Below are 18995 nucleotides of genomic sequence, written 5' to 3'. Positions count from 1 at the left end.
GAGACCAGCCCATTGTATAGAGATGTTCCTCCTGTTGGGATTTTGGGTATTGTTTCCTTTTTTTTTTTTTTAATTTTTATTTTATTTTATTTTCCCTTTTATTTTATTTTCTTTTTTTTTTTTTTTTAATTCTACTTTAGATCTGCAAGCTTGTGCACTGTGGGTGCGTGACTATTTTAGTGTGAACCGTGTTTTTTGTCATAGTATTGAAATAATAAAAGCTTCAACATAGTTTGGATGTGGAAGGTGTAGCGCTAGTTCAGATTTGAGAAACAAAAATGAGAAACGAACATTCAGGAAATTAATTTAAAACAAAAAAAGAGAAAGAGAACAACTCTTAGAAAGAGCAGAAGCCTTTAACTGAGAGGAGCAAGCTGAGGAGGGGTGTGGAGGCTGTGTCTGTGTGTTCCTTGGGAATGTTCCCTCTGTTCCAGTGCATCCTGCATTCCAGATGTGAGGGGCAGTGCTGTGTCCATTCCAGATGTGAGGGGCAGTGCTGTGTCCATTCCAGCTGTGAGGATCCATTCCAGCTGTGGGGATCCATTCCAGCTGTGGGGATCCATTCCAGCTGTGGGGATCCGTTCCAGCTGTGGGGACCCATTCCAGCTGTGAGGATCCATTCCAGCTGTGGGGATCCATTCCAGCTGTGAGGATCCATTCCAGCTGTGGGGATCCGTTCCAGCTGTGGGGATCCATTCCAGCTGTGGGGATCAGTGCTCTGTCCTGTGCTCACTGTGGGGTTTTTGGTTTTGTTTTGCTCAGCTCCTGGGACCCCAGGGAGGGCTCAGGGGGTGCAGCTGTGGCAGATTTTGGGCAGGATGGAGCCTCGTCCCCAAAGCCAGCCCAGTGACACCCCACAGCAGTGTCCCTGACCCCCAGGATTCCTTTCTGTTCCCCAAAGAAGCGAGTCCATAACCCAGCTGGGCAGCAGCAGTGCCTCCATCCCCGTGGGTTTGTCCCTTTCTGTGCCCAGTTCTGGCTGCTTTTGTCACCTGTGTGTGCTGTAACCCCAGGGCTGAGCAGCTTTGGTAGGAACCACCCCCCAAACCTGCCCAGGAACCTCCAGCAGCCCCTGCCAGGTGGGCACGGGGGGAGCTGCCCCACCTGGGTTGGCGTTTGTCCCAAAAGGGGACAGCTCAGAGCCCTGCCCTGCACCTGGTGACAGCCTGGGGGTGGCACTGGCTGGGCTTTAATGTCCCCTCCATCCCAAAGCTCTGGTTTGGGGTGGATGGAGCGAGCAGCTCCTTCAGTGACCCCTCCCCACTGCCAGGGTTGGTGGCACTGCTGTGGTTCCAAATGTCCATCCCTGGGGTGGTGGCACTGCTATGGCTGCTCCAGGGTTGGTGGCACTGCCATGGCTGCTCCATCCCCGGGGTTGGTGGCACTGCCATAGCTGCTCCAGGGTTGGTGGCACTGCTATGGCAGCTCCATATGCCCATCCTGGGGTAGGTGGCACTGCTGTGGTTCCATGTCTCCATCCCCAGGGTTGGTGGCACTGCTGTGGCACCTCCGTATGCCCATCCCAGGGTTGGTGGCCCTGCCCCCTGGCTGTCCCCAGTGTCACAGGAGCTGTCCCATCTCTCTCGTGCTGCACCATTCGTACAGGTGACAATAGTGCATCCCGCCCGTCAGCTTCCCGAGTGGCGTTTTCTTTTCACACTTTTCTATGGAGCCTTCGAACCCCACGTCCTTCACCACCAGGCTGTTTTGATAGTTGTTCTCAGCCCCTCCATGGCCATCCTTCCCCAGCATTCCCTACTTTTGGGGGCCTTCTATCTTGTTAAAAAAAGAAAAAAACAAAAAATCTTTTTACCGAGTGAAACATCGACTCCACCTTTATCCCCATTCTCACTGGTGTAAATACTGATACTAACTGAGGATTTTGACTTTGCATTCTGTCAGAATACTGTGTTCAAATAAAAACTACAAAAAAAAAAAAAAAAAAAAAAAAAAAGCTGATGCCTGCAGTCTGCCCTTCTTTGGTCCTGCTCCTCGTCCCACCTGAGTCCACCAAAACCAATTGCAAGTTTATTTCTTTGTCCCTCCACATTTATTTACTTCTTTCCTGGAGATAGCAAACACAGAAATGCAGTTTCACAGCTACTGGGAAGATTTTTCCCCCCCAAAAAGGCACTTTTGTGTTGCCTGGCTGTGGAAAGGGTGATTGAGTGTTGGGTGTGAGTGGTGACCTCTGCCCAGCCTGAATTGGGTGCCTGAACTTAAAGGGGTTTGAATGTAATTAATTCATTCAATTAATTCATTTTAAAGTCTTGATCTTTTTTCTAAATTCAAGATAAAAATTGCCCAAATGCCCAACTTTAATTTTTTTTAATTCTGGGGTTTATGGGGAGGGGAGGGTTGTCTCACCTTCACTAATTTGGGCAAACCAGAGTTGATTCTCACACAGAAGTTCCCATTCAGCTGAAAAGGAGCTTTTTAAGTCCCTCCCCAACCATTTGATGTAAAAAACACCAATTCTTCCAAGTGGGGAAGCACCAATTCCCCGGGTGGGGTTGGAGGGGGGTTTGGGGTTGCCCCTGGGGATTTGGGGTTTCCCTTTCTGGGTTCAGAGCCCCTCAATCCCCCGGTCCCTGTGGGAGCTGTGCCCTCCCTGCCTTTCCTGGCTCCCTCTGCCCCCTTTGGGCCTGCGGGAGCTCAGGGGTTCCTCCCTCTCCTCCCCGAGAAATGAAAAGGCATTTTCCTGCTCCTGGAGCTGGGGCTGTGCTCAGTGGCAAAACCTCTGACAGATCCTTTCTTAGATCTTTGTGTTTCTTCCGCCGTTTTCTCAACCCTCAGACCTTTTAATTTCCATTTAATTTTAATTTTCCCTCGTCTCTCCCTCTGTTAAGGCCATGGCACCTGGCTGGCAGTGTCACCTTGGCTGAGTGTGGCTCCTTTTCCCCCGGGCTGAATTTGGGGTAAGTGTGAGCTCTCATCCCTTCTGTGGGACTGGAGGGAGATTTTTGTGCTGCCTCTTTCTCTCATCCCTTCTAGAAATCACCATTATCTGGCCTTTTATCAGACACCAGTATCTGAATATCGTGCATGAGCTTCAGAGCATCATTTTAAGGGCTTTTTGAAGTATTCAGAGGCTAAAGGTGCCTCTCCCTGTTCACATTTGCTGCCCTGTGTGTTATTCCCAGGTTTTGTGGGATAACAAATAAACCCCAAATTCCCTAGCATCCCACTGCCCCAGCTGTGGCCTCGTGGCTGTTTTTAACTGAACACTGAGCTGGGAACAGCTTCATTAGAGGGGAAAAATCATTTTGGGATGGAGGGTGGTGTGGGCAGAGCTGATGGCAGTGAGGGGAGGGATGGGAACTGTTTGGGTTCGGGGCATGAGGGGAAAAAGGGATATGCTGGCTGTTCCTACAAGGAAGAGGGATATCCTGGGTTTTCCTACAAGGAAAAGGGATATGGTGGCTGTTCCTACAAGGAAAAGGGATATCCTGGGTTTTCCTACAAGGAAAAGGGATATGGTGGCTGTTCCTACAAGGAAAATGGGTATTCTGGCTGTTCCTACAAGGGAAAGGGATATTCTGGCTGTTCCTACAGGGAAAAGGGGTATTCTGGCTGTTCCTATCAGGAAAAGGGGTATCCTGGCTGTTCCTGCAGCCAAGGGGTGGAAGGGATGGGGGTCTCTGGCTGCCTGCGGAGCTCAGCAGCTCTCTGGCACTCAGGATTCCGTCTCCAGCTGATGAGGATGGATGGGGGAACGGGGCAGTGGATGCGGCTGGGCTGGAGGCTCCCGGAGCCGCAGCAGCCTCAGGTTGAGCTGTCCCTGTCCCTGTACCGGGAATGGCCATCCCGGGATAAGCCTGTACCGGGAATATACCGGGAATGGCCGTCCCGGGCATCGCAGCTCCGCGGTGCTCGGGCTCCCTGCCGTGGCCGATCCCTTCCATCGCCGCCGCCTCGCAGAGAGCCGGGAAGCCTTTCAGGAGATCGCAACATGGAAATAATCCCAGTCTGGTATAAAAACCGGGACGAGCTTCAGGCTGGGCATGGGCAGGAATTCCTCCATGGAAAGGTTGAACCATGGGCAGGGGCTTGGGCCGGGACCTGCCGCTTTCCCGCCAAATTACAGGCTCATTTACATAACCACGCCCGTTAATTTGAATATCACCTCAGTTTGTATTTGCATAACTCCGCCCCTCGTTCGCATCGCCACGCCCACCCGCGGGTGCCGCGTCGGGCGCGTTCCCCTGGCAACGGCGCCGCGGGTTCGAGCCCGGCCCCGGCGGCTCCCGCTGCCCCTCGGTGTCCTCCGGTGTCCCGTTTGTGTCCTCTCTGTGTCCCTTCTGTGTCCCCTCGGTGTCCTCTCTGTGTCCCATCTGTGTCTCATTGTGTCCTCTCTGTGTCCCCTCGGTTACCCCTCTTGTCCCGTCTGTGTCCCTTCCGTGTCCCCTCTCTGTCCCCCCGGTGTCCCCCGGCCATGCTGCGTGACAAGGACACGGAGGAGGATTTCCAGCGCTTCCTGCGCCGCGTGGACGATGTCAGTGAGTGACCGGAGGGGCGCGAGGACATCGCGGGGACAGCGCGGGGACATCGCGGGGACAGCGAGGGGACAGCGCGGGGACAGCGCGGGGACATCGCGGGGACAGCGAGGGGACAGCCAGGGAAGGGGAGGAGCGGGGCCAAGGAAGGCAGAACATCGGTGGGAAAGGGGCAAATCCCGCTGTGCCCCGGTCGGTTCGGTTTGTTCGGTGTTTGCCGGAGGCTCGGAGCGGCTCCCGCCTTTATTCGGGATGCTGAGAGCCGCTTGCTCCTGTGGATTTCGGTAATGGTGACAGAAACTGCAGGTTCTGTCCTGAAAGTGACACAAAATCCGCCCTGGGAAAGTTTCTGTTTATTCAGAGTGCCCAAGGCCACGCTGGAGCGTCCCGGTCTATGGGAGAGGTCCCGGCCCATGGGACTGGGTGGGTTTTAGGGTCTTTTCCACCCCAAACCACTCAGGGACTCTGTGGGTTTATGGTAAAAGCCGTCCTGGCCAGCGCTGCCTTCAAAGCCACCTGAACTCCTGGTCCTTCCACGTTTGAAGTCCTGTATGTATTTATATTTTATCTGGGGCTTTTCTGTGATTTTTTAGCCAATTTGCTGCAAGGGCTGAAGTCCCCGGACTCGGCAGTGCAGGAAAAAGCCATCGCTGAGACAGAGAGAAGGCTCCGAGAGCAAGGGGCCGGCAGGGAGGAGGAGGAGGAGGAGGAGGAGGAGGAGTGCAGGACCACGGTGAACAGAACGCTCATCAACCCTTCTGTAAGGGCTTTTCCCTCTGAAATTAAAGCTGGGCTCACTCCAGGTTAAACACACAGATGGGAACTTCCCAGAAATGCCAGAATTTATTAAATCTTTACCATTTTTTTGATTAAATATCAAATTGGTGCTCCTGCTGTGTGTCAGGCTGGGGATTTCAGGTGCACCAGACATTCCTGATGCTGCTGTGGCTTTTCCCAAACCATTTCTGGCTTTCCCAAACCATTTGTGGCTTTTCCCAAACCATTTAATTTCTGTTTCTGTTCTTCCAGGGCACGCCGAGGGTGCAGGCAGCAGATGCAGGTAGGACACTGCTCCTCTCTAAATAAAACCAAGCTCCAAAACCAGTTCTAGCAGGGATGGAGCTCATGCAAGAGCTGATTCCAGCCCTTTTCCTGGTGTCTGTAGCCAAAATTCAGTCAGCTCCGGGAGCACACTCAAGGTCTCAGCACTGTGGCTGTGTTTTCCACAGGTGGGAGCCTTGTTCTCTTCTGGCTCCTCATCTCTTTACACTTTTTATTGTGAATTTCGAAGCGAACCTGTTTGTCTGGCCCTGGGGAGGAGCAAGGCAGGTGTGCAGCTCCTCAGGGCTGGCATCATCCTCGGCTGTGACAGCTCGTCAGCCACTTCCACTTTAATTGCTGAAACGGCCCCTTGGTGTTGGCTTTTATTAAGAAATGACTCACGAGCACCCTGGGAATTATTGTTTTTACGCTGTTTTAATGAAGTTTGCTCTTTTTTTTCCCCCTCTAAAATGCCACCAACCCTGCTGTTCGGAAGATGGTTTCCTGGCAGCTTTGGAGAAGGATGCCAAGGAGCGAGCCCGGAGGAGGAGGAGGAATGAGAAGCTGGCAAACGGTGACTGCTGAGAGCAGCCCCAGAAATGCCTGCCAGGGCCTGGGGGAGGCACAGCCGGGCTTGTCCGAGCCCTGGGACAGGCCCGGGGCTCCTCAGAGCTGCTGCTCCTGGTGCTCTGCACGGCACCGGGTGGTGGAGCTGCTTTGGGATGGAGGGAGGAGAGGGGAACGCTCCATTTCCCTCTGGAAGGGGAATGGTTGCAGAGAAATAATGGAAATAATGGAAATAATAATGGAAATAATGGCTGGGCTGGAACCCTGGGGCTGTCCCAGCAGGAGAGCCTGGCTCTGCCTGCTCAGTCCCACTGGGGGATGAAATAAATGAAATATTGCTGGGGATTGTTGCTGTTCTCAATGCACTGTGCTGCTCTCAGCCCTGAAGGAGCAGGGCAATGAAGCCTTCAGGGCAGGAGACTTTGCCCTGGCCATCCAGAGGTACTCGGAGGGGCTGGAGAAGCTGAGGGACAAGCAGGAGCTCTACACTAACAGGGCCCAGGTCAGTGCCAGGGCAGGAGCCACCTGTGGCTGGGTTTTGTGGGGCTGTGCCAGGGTAAAAAACCCAAAACATTGCTCTGTCACATCCCTTGGAGGTGGTGAGACCCTGCTCCTGCAGAGCAGGTGGGGAAAATCATCCCAATTCCCAGTTTGAGTCAAATACTCTGAATTTTTTATTATTAATAACAAATAAAATAAAATAAATATAATTTATATTATATATATTATAATAACATTATATATTAATATTATACTATATACTATATGTTATGTATAATATATAATATATAATATATAATATATAATATATTATATATAATATATAATATATAATAATATATAATATATAATATAATATATTATAATATAATATATTATATATATTTATATATATTATATATATTATATATTATATATTATATATTATATATTATATATTATATATTATATATTATATTTATATTTATATTTATTATATGTATTATATTGTATTATATATTATATTATATTATATTATATTACATTACATTACATTATATTATATTATATTATATTATATATAAATAATGCTTTTCCAGGAATCCCGTCTATAACTGCAGAATGAAATATTTGCTCTGCAGTCTCTGTTTGCCTTGCACACTCCGTGTGTTTGTGTGTCATTTAGAATTCTATTCAATTGATTCTAAATTAGAACATCCAGGGAGATGGCAGACAAGTTAAGAATGGAAATTACCCTGCAAAATCAATGGCCAGGCCAATCAGCAGCCTCATTTTATTCTTTTTAATCAGCCAGTGTTTGTGCAACAGCGAGCGGAAATTGTTTGAAGGATTCCAATTCTTCTGCCTGGACTTTTTTGTTATTTATTTCAGGCCTACCTGAAGCTCCATGAGTATGAGAAAGCCATCAGTGACTGTGAGTGGGCATTAAAGGTAATTCCACAATTGCCAAGGGGAAAAGACCCCCAAAATCAGCATTATTTACAGAAACCCATATTTTTGACTCAAATGAACAGGAAAATATTCACCTTTTGGAAACCCTGCTTTCCACCCTCACCTCAAGCCTGTGTTTTTTGGGTCCCTGGGGGCAATAATTCAGCATAAAAACATTAGCCACCACTAAGAAACAGTATAAACACCCTAATCTTTGCTTTGGGCAGCTCTAATAATAATCAGAATTTTAATAATTAATAAACAATAATCAGAGTGCTGGGAAAAATACTGAAAAGGCTGAAATGTTCTAAAGACATAACTCATAATGATTTCTGGTTTACCCCAGTGCAATAAGAACTGCCTTAAAGCCTATTTCCTCATGGGGAAGGCTCACCTGGCCCTGCAGCACTTCTCTGAGGTGAGCTGGGTGAATTTTGGGGGCACATTTTGTTCTGCTTTGGGGGGTGAGAGGGAGAGTTTCATCCTCAGCTTCTGTTTTCTGCTGGAACTCTGATTTTTTTCCTCCTTGGGATTTACTGGAAAATTCCCTTTGAGTTTGCAACAGCAGGCAGATGTAGGGACTGAGAATATCTGACTTTTTTGAGAGTTTTGACATCTGTGTCCCCATAAATGTTATTTTTCACATTTATGAAGGACTGTGGCCCCAACAACCTTTGGGGTGTGACTGGGATATCATTGATATCATTGATTCCTTTGGGATGTGACTGGGATATCATTGATATCATTGATTCCTTTGGGATGTGACTGGGATATCATTGATTCCTTTGGGGTGTGACTGGGATATCATTGATTCCTTTGGGATGTGATTGGGATATCATTGATTCCTTTGGGATGTGACTGGGATATCATTGATATCACTGATTCCTTTGGGGTGTGACTGGGATATCATTGATTCCTTTGGGATGTGATTGGGATATCATTGATATCATTGATTCCTTTGGGGTGTGATTGGGATATCATTGATTCCTGTTTCCAGCTGGAACTGAGCCCTTTTTTCTCCCTGCAGTGCAGGCAGTGCTATGAGAAGATGCTGCAGATTGATCCCCAGAAGGAAAACCTCTTTAAAGGTGAGAAATATTCTTTTCACCCTTGTTTTCTGCTGAAGAGGGAGCAGTTTCCCTGCACACTTGGTTTCCCTGTGACCTCCTGTCACCGTGATATTTTATAAAAAATCCCTTGGCCAGCATTTCTTCTCCTGAGAAGCTTCAGCTTCTCCCTGTTTTGCTCCTCTGGAATGTGATTTTTTTACAAAACATTTGAATTGTTTTTAATTAATTACCAATCCCAGTCCAGCTGGGATGTCAGACTCTCTGGTCAGTCATGGGTTTTTATTAGCATTCCTTTCTGGCTTTCTGATGTCTCCTTTCTTTTTCTTTAGTAGAGTTTTAGTATATCATTGTAATGTAATGTAATATAATGTAATGTAATGTAATGTAATATAATGTAATGTAATGTAATGTAATATAATGTAATGTAATGTAATATAATATAACACTATATCATATTATATATTATATAATGTATAATTATATATAATATATACTATATATATTTCTATATAGAGATACATATTGTACGTAGTTATATAATATTTAATTTATAATATGATAGAATGTAATATAATGTGATATGATATGAATGACCCTGGCAGAGTGCATGGAGCAGGCCAGGCTGGAGGAGCAGAGGCTGAGGGAGGAGCAGAGGGCCCAGAGGGAGCTCCAGGCCGGGAGTGTGGCTGCTCTGTCCATCCAGGAGCTGCTGCAGAGCATCAGCAGCCCTGGCCACCACCTGCCCTACTACACAGGGGCCATCAGCCTGCTGGCAGCAGCTGTCAGCACCGGTGAGTTTGCTGAAAAATGTTCATTTTGTTAATTGTTAATCCTGGGAGGAGGGCAGGGCAGCGGCTTTTAAAGGATGCCAGTAACTGTTCCTGGATTTCAAACACAAAACTGGCACTGTGGGTATTTCAGAGTGGCCCGTGGGTGTTCACGGCATTTTTTAGCATCAGACTGATGCTGTAGCTGAGCTGCTGGGAGTCCTTGGGGACTGGGGTCTCATTTGTTTATAAATATTTGTAATTCATAAATATTTGTAATTCATAAATATTTGTAAATATTTGTTTGTAAATATTCGTAATTCTCTGTTAAAGCTCATTGAGTTACAAAGCCAATTTTGTGTTTCAGCCTTCCTGAATAATATAATTAATATAATACAATATGATATGATATAATATGATACGATATAATGTAATATAATGTAATATAATAAATACAATATAATAAAATAAATATAATATTATATTATATTATATTATATTATATTATATTATATAATATAATATAATATAATATAATAATTCTTTCACTTGACCCCAAAAGCACCAGGCACGAACCAGAGCAATTTTCACCTTCAGAACCACTCCTCCTTCGCTCCTTCTGGAATTTTCCCCCATTCCCCAGGATGTTTTTCCCCAGAGCTGCTCCTGCAGTGACCTTTTCTTTTAGCGCTGCCCAGGAAGAGCAGGAGCCTGCCTGGCTGTGGCCCAGCTGAGCTTGTCTGTGCTCTTGCAGGCTCTGGGCAGACGTTCTTCAGGACAAACAATGGCTTCAGTATCCTGAGCAGCGAGGCTGTCAGAGGGTGAGAGCTCTCCCAGGGCCACCCCAGCCCCGGGAAATGCAATATTGTTTTCAAGAAACAGAATCAGCCCTTGGGACGCAGATGGGCTGATCAGAGGAGGGTGGGATGCCAGATTTCAGTGGGTGAATGGAGGCACTTGTACCTGAGCGTGGCACAGACAGGGCTGCCTCAGATGAGGGAGGAGAATCCCTGGGCTGCTGTTTGTGTCTGTGTGTCTGGGCAGTTATCCTATCCCTGGTGCTGAGAGCAGCTCTGCAGCAAAATCTGAGTGGGAAAGAGCAGCTGAAGGCTCTGGCTGCAGCCCCTGGAGCTGGGCTTGGGCACCAGGATGCCCTGGCACTTTTCATGTTCCACATTTTGGGTTTTTTAGTCCATCCATATTTTGGGTGGTGGCTGCAGACAGACCTGAGGGGTGCAGCATGTACAAATTCCCATTCCCTGGATATTTCCCACAGTTTGAGCCACCCTTTGCTCTGTTCAAAGCTGACTTTTCTCATCCAGGGCCTTCTGTGCAGAGAGCAAAAGCCCTGCTGAGGAGGAGCTCTGTGTTTCCCTCCTGCTCCTGTGGCAAGCTGCCTGTGCTGGCAATGGTAAAGCCCTGGCACCCCCTGATCCCTGTTAATTAATGAGGGATTCATTTGGCATTTCTGGGCTGGGCATGGCCACCCCTCTCCCACAGCACCTGCATCCATCCAGGTGTGCTTGGAACCCAAATTTTGCAGGTCAGAGGAGGTGTTGGGTGCAGGATGGAATTTCCACTCTCTGAGCATTTCCAGTCCACACAAGGGGTGGGAAGTAAATCCCCTGTGATTTTTGCTGCTCCTGAGATAATACCCCTTGCACAGTTTTCTCTGTTTTAAGCAGTTACACCTGCAAAAAGCAGAGTTTTACAGGAGAGAAGGCTGAATTTATTTAGAATTATCAATCAATGGAGCTTGGGCAGGTACCTGCCTCTGTTTTTAGGGTGAGAAATGGGCTGGGGTGGGTGGTAAAGTGTGACGGTGGCCACAGGGGGATTAGGATGAGGGAAGGACGTAGATCTGACTCCATGTTTCAGAAGGCTTGATTTATTATTTAATGATATATATTACATTAAAACTACACTAAAAGAATAGAAGAAAAGGTTCTCAGAAGGCTGGCTAAGAATAGAATAGGAAAGAAAGAGTGATAACAAAAGGCAGCTGTCTCGGAGACAGCTGGGCCTTGATTGGCCATTAATTATAAACATCTAAGATGGGCTAATCTAGAAATCTACTGTTGCATTCCACAGCGGCAGATAACCATTGCTTACATTTTGTTCCTGAGGCCTCTCAGCTTCTCAGGAAGAAAAAATCCTAAGGGAAGGATTTTACATGAAAAGATGTCTGCGACAGTAAAGTGGAAATGCAGAATATTGTATTGACTTGTGGGGCTCAGCTGTTAAAATAAAATATTCATGCTGAAAAAAAAATAAAATAAATGAGTGACACAGTGAGATTTTCTGTCCCTTTCCAGAGGAAAATCAGCGTGTGCTGCTGGCGCAGCCCGAGGTGGGTGCCCAGCTGCCAGAGCTGCTGTCCCGTGGCACTGCCCAGATCCAGAGGGAGGCCCTGGCACTGATCTCCCTCTACTCTGAGCACGAGGGGGGCCGCAGGCTGCTGGGCAGGCAGGACCTGAGCAGGTGAGACAGCAGGGAAAGGTCCTGGCAGGGCTCAGGGGAAGGGGACTCAGGGTGCCCTCAGCAACTTCCCAAAGGTTGGGCTCTGTCTGCAGGCACTGACACAGCCTTAGCTGTGCCAAGGGAAATACAGGCTGGATATCAGGGAAAAGTGTTTTACAGAAAGGTGATAAAGTTCTGGAATGTTCTGCCCAGGGAGGTGGTGGAGTCACCATCCCTGATGTGTTTCAAACAAGGCTGGATGTGGCAGTGGATGCCAGGATTTAAGTGAGGTGCTAGGCATGGGTTGGACTTGATGGTCTTGAAGGTCTCTTCCAACCTGGTCATTCTGTGAATTCTCTGAATTCTGTGACTTCTGTGAATTTCAGGGAATTTTGGGAATGCCCAGGAACTGGGAATGGTGGAGTCACCATCCCTGATGTGTTTAACAAAGCCTGGATGTGGCACTGGGTGCCAGGGTTTCAGTGAGGTTTTGTTGGGGCTGAGTTGGACTTGATGCTCTTTGAGGTCTCTCCCAACCTGGTCATTCTGTGATTTCCTGAGGGGACACAGTGGCACTGAGGCTTCTGCTGGACGGCCTGGCAGAAGTGGGAGTTGGATGTTCTGATGGCTGAAATAAAGGATTTAAATGAATTCCTGTAATTTGGAGTCCCCTCCTCCAAACCCCTGTAGCACTCAGGCAGAGCTCACCCTGTGCCTGTAAAATCTCCTGGGTTGCAGCTCAGAGTCTCTCCTCATTTAAAAATTGGGGTTATTTAGTGTTGCCATGGCTCAGTGGGTGGGGAGAAAACCCCATTGCCTTTGTCCCTTGTCCTGCTGCTTCCTCCTTCTGAGAAATGCCCATTTACTGCTTTGGACTAATAATGGATGGTTATTCTCCATTTTCCTGGGGGGGAAAGTGAAAGGAATAAGCCACATCTCAGAGGGTGCTCAAAGAAGGCAGATTTAACTGTGGCTTCAAATACCAACAACCTAAAAAAATACAATTTTGATCTTTAATGATTAAACCAAGGCTGACACCAATTTTTGCTTGTTTTTTTATACTGTTTTAACACCAGATGGCTGCAGATTTTGATGGCATTTGTCAAGTGCACTGATGCAAGGGCTGAGAGTGCCATGAACATCCTGTCTGACTTAAGTGGGGAGGAAAGGTAATTTATTTCAATTCCTCATTCGTTTCTCTGAAGCTGTGCTGTGAGCTGTGTGAAATGAGCCAGGGACAGCCTGTTGGCCACCTCTGCTGTGAGCTACTGAGGTTTCCATTGCTCTTCTCTTGCTTTTAGCTGTGTTTTGTGACTAAAACTTTGGTTTTTTTATCCCCCAACAGGTTCCAAGCCCAGTGTCGGGCCACGTTCTCCACGGCTGTTTCACCTTTATTCACCCAGCTGCTGGTAGGGAAGAGCTGGTTTTGGATTTCCAGTTTATTTTTGTGTATCCTGGGCAAAGGGAATTTTCCAGAAAATGTGACTGTGACACCTTGGGCAGCTGGGGTTTATCAGAGAGCGCCTGGAGTGCCAGGAGGGTGGCACACACACAGATGTGCTGTTTGGGGCTGATCCTGCCTTGAAGATAAAATGAAAATGAGGGAAATCTGCAAACTTTGGGAAGCTGGGGTTTACCAGAGAGCGCCTGGAGTGCCACAGGGGTGGCACACACACACACAGTGCTGTTTGCTGGTGGTTTGTGTTGATTTTGCCTTGAAGATAAAGTGAAAATGAGGGAAATCTGCAAACTTTGGGCACCTGGGGTTGAGCAGAGAACTCCTGGAGTGCCATTCCCCATGGCCACAGGGGTGGCACACACACAGTGCTTTTTGGGGCTGATTCTGCCTTGAAGATAAAGTGAAAATAATGGAAACCTGCAAACTTTGGGCAGCTGGGGTTTATCAGAGACCTCCTGGAGTTGCCAGAGGGGTGGCACACACCCAGATGTGCTGTTTGCTGGTTTGTTGATTGATTTGTTGTTGTTGTTGATTTTCCTGTAATTGCTGTGATTCCTGAATTGCTGCATTCACAGGTGAGTGCCAGGCAGGTGAGTGCCAGGCAGGTGCCCTGGGCAGCCCTGGAGTGCCACAGGGGTGGCACACACACACCCAGATGTGCTGTTTGCTGGTTTGTGCTGATTTCCCTTGCCTTGCTGTGTTCACAGGTGTGTGCCAGGCAGGTGAGTGCCAGGCAGGCGCCCTGGGCAGCCCTGGCCCGTGCCCTGGCCGTGCTGGGCAGGCTCTGTGCAGATGTTGGGCTGCGGGCACAGCTGGCTCAGAGCAGGGAGTGCTGGCAGGCCGGCCTGGAGCTGCTGGTAAGGGAAATCCCCAGCCCTCCCTCTGTCTGTCTGTCTGTCTGTCTGCTCCCCTCCCAGCCCTCTAAATGGGATTTGAGGGGGTCTCAGAGCTGCCCCCCTCAGCTGTGCCCCTTCACATGGTCCCGTCCTGCTGGGAGCTTTGTCTACAGCCTCAGGTCAGATAAAGGATTTCCTTGTGGCTCTGTGCTCTCCAACACAGAGAGTTTCAAATTCTGAATTAAAATTCTTCAGCACAGGAAATTTCAAATTCCAGGATTGTAACACCTCCCAGGTGAGGCTGTGCTGTGAGCACAGTCCCCAAACCCTGAAGGTTGAGGGATCTTTGTGCCACCCCAAACACCCCAGGTCTGGGGGTGCAGCTTTGGGTGCCACCCGTGGGTTGGTGTCACGGGGTGCCCTCAGCTCTGCTCCCCCTGTCCCAGCTCTTGTCCTACCCTGGCCTGCCCTGGGTGCTGATTTTGCTGCTCTGTGCCAGGCTGGGTGCCCCGATGCCAGCCCTGGGTACCAGCACTGTGTGTTTGCACTGCTGGGGCTGATGATGAACCTGCTGCTGGAATCCAATGGCACCATCCAGGTAAGAAACATCTGGGAATTAAAATAAAATAAATTACTGTGTTGCAGGTTGTTTTTAAGGGTGGGTGATAATTTAAGTAGGCTGAGAAGTGAAAAAGGGATTTTCTCCTCTGCCACCACCTCCAATATATAAACAGCCATGAGGAAAAACCAGTGTAAAGTGCACAGATTATCTTTCCATGCATTTTCCCTGTGTATTTTTCCCTGTGTTGTTTCTCCTGAGTTTTCCCCATCTTCCCCCTGATTTTCCCCTGTGTTTCCCAGGACTTTGCTGTGCCCATCAGTGGCAGGTGCCTGGCTCTGCTCAGCCACCAGGACGGAAGGATTGTCACAGTAAGTCACCCACAAAAGCTGAGTTTGGGGCTCTCCTGAGCTCCTCAGAGCCAACTTCTGCCCTGTGCAGGAGGCTTTGAATCCTAAAACACTCCCAAGAGCAATAAAGAAATAATAGACCACTTTTATATTCATTTTTATATGGTTTGACGCAAGAGGTTTTTAAGATTCCCTTGAAATCTGCTTAATAGAGGCTCTTAAAAAACCACTTCAGTGTGGAACCGTTAAAAATGAGTGGAGCAGCAAAGCAGGCAGAGCAGTTTGGGTGTTCAGCTGGGATGGAGTGGGACTCCAGGAGAGCAGCTCCTGCAGCAGGGGCAGATGGGGGCTCTGAGTCTCTTTGGGGCTGTTCCACCTCTCTCAGTGCCTCTGCTCTCTGCCAGGACTTGGTATTTTTATTTTTTATTGAATGAGCACCCAGTTTGTGTTCCTCTCTGCCTGTGCTGAAGCTCTGCTGTGCTCAGTTTCCAAAAACACCACATCCTAAAGATGTTCTTTGTTAGCTTCTGCAGTTCTGCGATTTCCTTAATTCCTGTGAATTTCTCCTTCCAGCACTTTAATTATTTCAGTTTACCATGCAGGAACAAACCAATTAAGCTGCCTGGAGCAATAACAGTTTGGTTTTGCTTCTCTTTCCCCCTGGTTTAGAGAGCCACAGGAGTGCTGAGCCGTGTCCTGCCTGCGTCTCCCTCAGCGGTGCAGGAGGTGGTGAGAGCAGGAGTGGTGAAGAAAATGCTCAAATTCTTGAAAGTAAATCCAACTTCCTTTATTCCTGCCTGCAGTGTCCCCTGAGCAAATCTACCTCCCCCTGGCTTTATCTTCCTTTTTCTGGAGGCTGTGTCTGCATCCTTGACCATTGTCACAGTGCTCCCAGGCTTCATTTTAATTTTTTTAAAATTCTTAATTCTAATTCTTCTTTAATGTTTTTGTTTAATTTTTTTATTTTAATTTTTTCTTTAATTGTTCTTAAATTTTTTTTAGTTCTTAATTCTAATTATCCTTTAATTCCAATTATCCTTTCTTCTTAAATTTTTAAAAATTCTTAATTCTAACTCTTCTTTAATTTTCTCACTGTGTTTGCCCCCTCAGGCTGGGGGACAGCTCACATCCAGCTATGCCATAAAGACCCTTTCTGTCTGCACCAAGAGCAGCAGGAGAGCTCAGGAAGAGCTGCTGAAGGGGGACAAAAGTAAGTGAAACTTGTGATTTCCTATTAATAGAACCCCTGATTATCCTATTAACATAACCCCTGATTTCCAGGGCTTGGGGCTGTTTGTCCCTCTCATGGCTGGGTTTATCCAGCCCATGTTCAGTGATCCTGAATCTCAGGATTCTGGTCTGAGATGTTGCTGCTGCTCTCAGGTGTCAGAGCCCAAACTCTGCCATCCTTAGGGGCAGCTCCCAGCTGAGCTTTGGTAGCTCTCAAAGCACAGGAAGCCTTTTTAATGTTCCTTTTTCCAGCTGCTCTTTCCACAACAGCATCTCAGCTTTTTTCATGTTCCTTTTCCCAGCTGTTCTCTCCACAACAGCATCTCTGCTTTAAGGCAGTTAATAATAAAGTACTGGGATGCTCTTCCCAGGGAGGTGGTGGAATCATCCACCATCTCTGGATGTGTTTAAAAAACACTGGACATGACATTTGGTGCTATGGTCCAGTTGAGGTGTTAGGGCATAGGTTGGACTTTATGATCTTAGCGGTCTGTCCCAACCTCATCATTCTGTGATTCTGTGATTCTGTAATGTGGCACCTTCAGCTCTCTGTGAGAGAGACCTCTGGGAAAGAGGAGCTGAGGCAGCTCCTGGCTGCTGAAATTGCCAGGAAATCCTGTTGTTCCCCAGCTTTTCCAGGGAAACAGCACCAGAGTCACATCTGGAGCAGCTCTGGCTGTGTCTAACCCAGATTTCCCACCCTTGCAGGGTTCCAGGTGCTGCTGGGGCTGTGTCTAACCCAGATTTCCCCCTTGCAGGGTTCCAGGTGCTGCTGGGGCTGCTGCACTCTGCGGATGAGCTGACTGTGGGCAATGCAGCTTTCTGCCTCAGCCAGTGCCTGCTGCTGCCCGGGGCTGCCTCGTCCCTGCTGGGCTCTGGGGTGGTGCAGCTGCTGCTCAGGCACGCTGGGGGTGACGCTGCCAGGAGCTCCGTGCAGCAGAACTCGGCCATTGCCCTGGGCAGGCTCTGTGTGGCTGAGCCAAGGTAAGCCCCAGAACCCCTATTTTATTTCCCTTTTCTGTTACTCTGTTATTTCTGTTATATTTTTTATCTCCCTATTCTGTTATCCCTGAGGAAGCAACCAGGGTAAGCCAAATCTAGAGTTATTAGGTTATTTTTTATAAACACTCCATTCTAATTCCTTCCTCCAGCCAGAATTCCGTCCTGTGATCTGTCCCCAAATTCATTTAAGGCTCCTGAGGTGCCAGTTCTGTCCTCACATCTCTCAGGGAATTCATTGTCCTGTGCTGGAAGGAATGCTGCTCACTTGGGATCTACAGATCCGTTAAAATCTGTAAATCCCAAATGAGCAGTAGAGAAAATATCAGCACTGAGATTCGTCTGAAACAGCAGAGATAGAAGGGAAACTATTTCTTTTCTTAGTTTTGTTAATCTGAAATTAACCTGATTGTAGAATGTCATTTATGTGCCTTTCTGAGGGCAATAATAACCTAGAAAGTCTATTAAGAGTATCTGCATTAACTCGGTATTACTATTACTATTACTATTACTATTACTATTACTATTACTATTATTACTATTATTTAGAAACTCTGTTTATATTGAACAAATTATATTTATATAAATATATAAAACATATAAATGATATTTTATATAATATATAAAATGTTGACTATTTTATATTGAATATACTGAACTATTTCTAGCACTAAGCAGCCCTGCAAGCTTGGGCAGAGCAGTGAGAGTTTGAAACTTTGATTTTTAGTCACCAGCTGTCCCCGTGTTGTCTCTGCAGGCACATGCACCAGCTGAGGAAGCTCAATGGCCTGGCCATCCTGAACTCCTCCATGAAATACGTGCAGAGCAGCTGAGCTCCTCAGAGCCCTCCCCAGTGCCCTCCATTCACTGCTCCTGAGTTTTCTTTGCTGTAATAAAATTCATTCAAAGCATATCAGCTTTTCAGTGGCTTTTTGGAGTGGTTTTGGTGCCCCACAGAAGCCAGTGAAGTAAAATCAGGAAGGAGTTAATTTATTATCTCAGCTACCAACCAAAATACCCCCTTGCATTAGGCTGCCTTTGCTTTAATAATTGGCATAAATTTAATAAATGGCCATTAATACAGTGTAGCACTTTTTTTGTTGGTTTTGAACACAGGAAACAGAAGAATTTATGACATTTCTGTGCAGAATAAACACAGGCCAGCCCAGTTTGAGTATAAAACGGTTCTTCAGGTCCCCTCCTTGGCACTGGGGGTGGCAGTTCTGGGGGGAGCCTTTGTCCCCCCAAATTATCCAGCAGCTTTTTCCAGAGAGAGAAAGAGCAGCTGGATCAGCTTCCCCTCGTGAGAAACACTGGGCTGGCACAGGGAGCTCCTGCTGGACCCCTGGCACAGCCTGGACAGTGGGGAAAATATTGTTCAATAACGAGAATATTGTTAAATAATGGTAAATGTTGTTGAATAATGGAGAATATTGCAAAATAATGAGAATATTGTTCAATAATGGAGAATATTGTTCAATAATGGAGAATATTGCTGAATAATGGAGAATATTGTTGAATAATGGAGAATGTTGTTCAATAATGGAGAATATTGTTCAATAATGGAGAATAGTGCTGAATAATGGAGAATATTGTTCAATAATGGAGAATATTGTTAAATAATGGGGAATATTGCCGAGTAATGGAGAATATTGTTGAATAATGGAGAATGTTGTTAAATAATGGGAAATATTGTTGACTAATAGAGAATATTGTTGAATAATGGAGAG

At 47.2% G+C, this 18995-nt stretch overlaps 1 protein-coding gene across 1 annotated transcript; it reads left to right on the top strand.

The window, feature by feature from the left end:
- Nucleotides 1-3560: 3560 nt before the first annotated feature.
- TTC12 (tetratricopeptide repeat domain 12) lies at nt 3561-18178 on the top strand. The gene is made up of 21 exons (XM_064732202.1): nt 3561-4499; nt 5090-5256; nt 5526-5556; nt 6034-6111; nt 6485-6606; nt 7476-7535; nt 7882-7953; nt 8563-8623; nt 9208-9396; nt 10127-10193; nt 10695-10783; nt 11688-11853; nt 12909-13001; nt 13178-13241; nt 13999-14148; nt 14627-14725; nt 14989-15057; nt 15706-15807; nt 16147-16246; nt 17025-17250; nt 18023-18178. The coding sequence occupies exons 1-21, from the start codon at nt 4436-4438 to the stop codon at nt 18096-18098; spliced, it is 2145 nt and encodes a 714-aa protein (XP_064588272.1). The 5' UTR covers nt 3561-4435; the 3' UTR covers nt 18099-18178.
- Nucleotides 18179-18995: the final 817 nt, after the last annotated feature.

This window comes from Zonotrichia leucophrys, chromosome 24 (genome assembly GCF_028769735.1).
Source record: "Zonotrichia leucophrys gambelii isolate GWCS_2022_RI chromosome 24, RI_Zleu_2.0, whole genome shotgun sequence".
NCBI lineage: Eukaryota > Metazoa > Chordata > Aves > Passeriformes > Passerellidae > Zonotrichia > Zonotrichia leucophrys.
The sequence above is the reverse complement of the archived record's forward strand: the minus strand, read 5'-3'. Positions and strand labels throughout refer to the sequence as shown.

Bases quoted from the DNA above. Each gene is read 5' to 3' on its own strand.
- TTC12 (XM_064732202.1), top strand. From the start codon at position 4,436: ATGCTGCGTGACAAGGACACGGAGGAGGATTTCCAGCGCTTCCTGCGC. The intron at 6,607-7,475 runs GTCAGTGCCAGG...TATTTATTTCAG, and splicing joins TCTACACTAACAGGGCCCAG to GCCTACCTGAAGCTCCATGA. The intron at 14,726-14,988 runs GTAAGAAACATC...TGTGTTTCCCAG, and splicing joins AATCCAATGGCACCATCCAG to GACTTTGCTGTGCCCATCAG.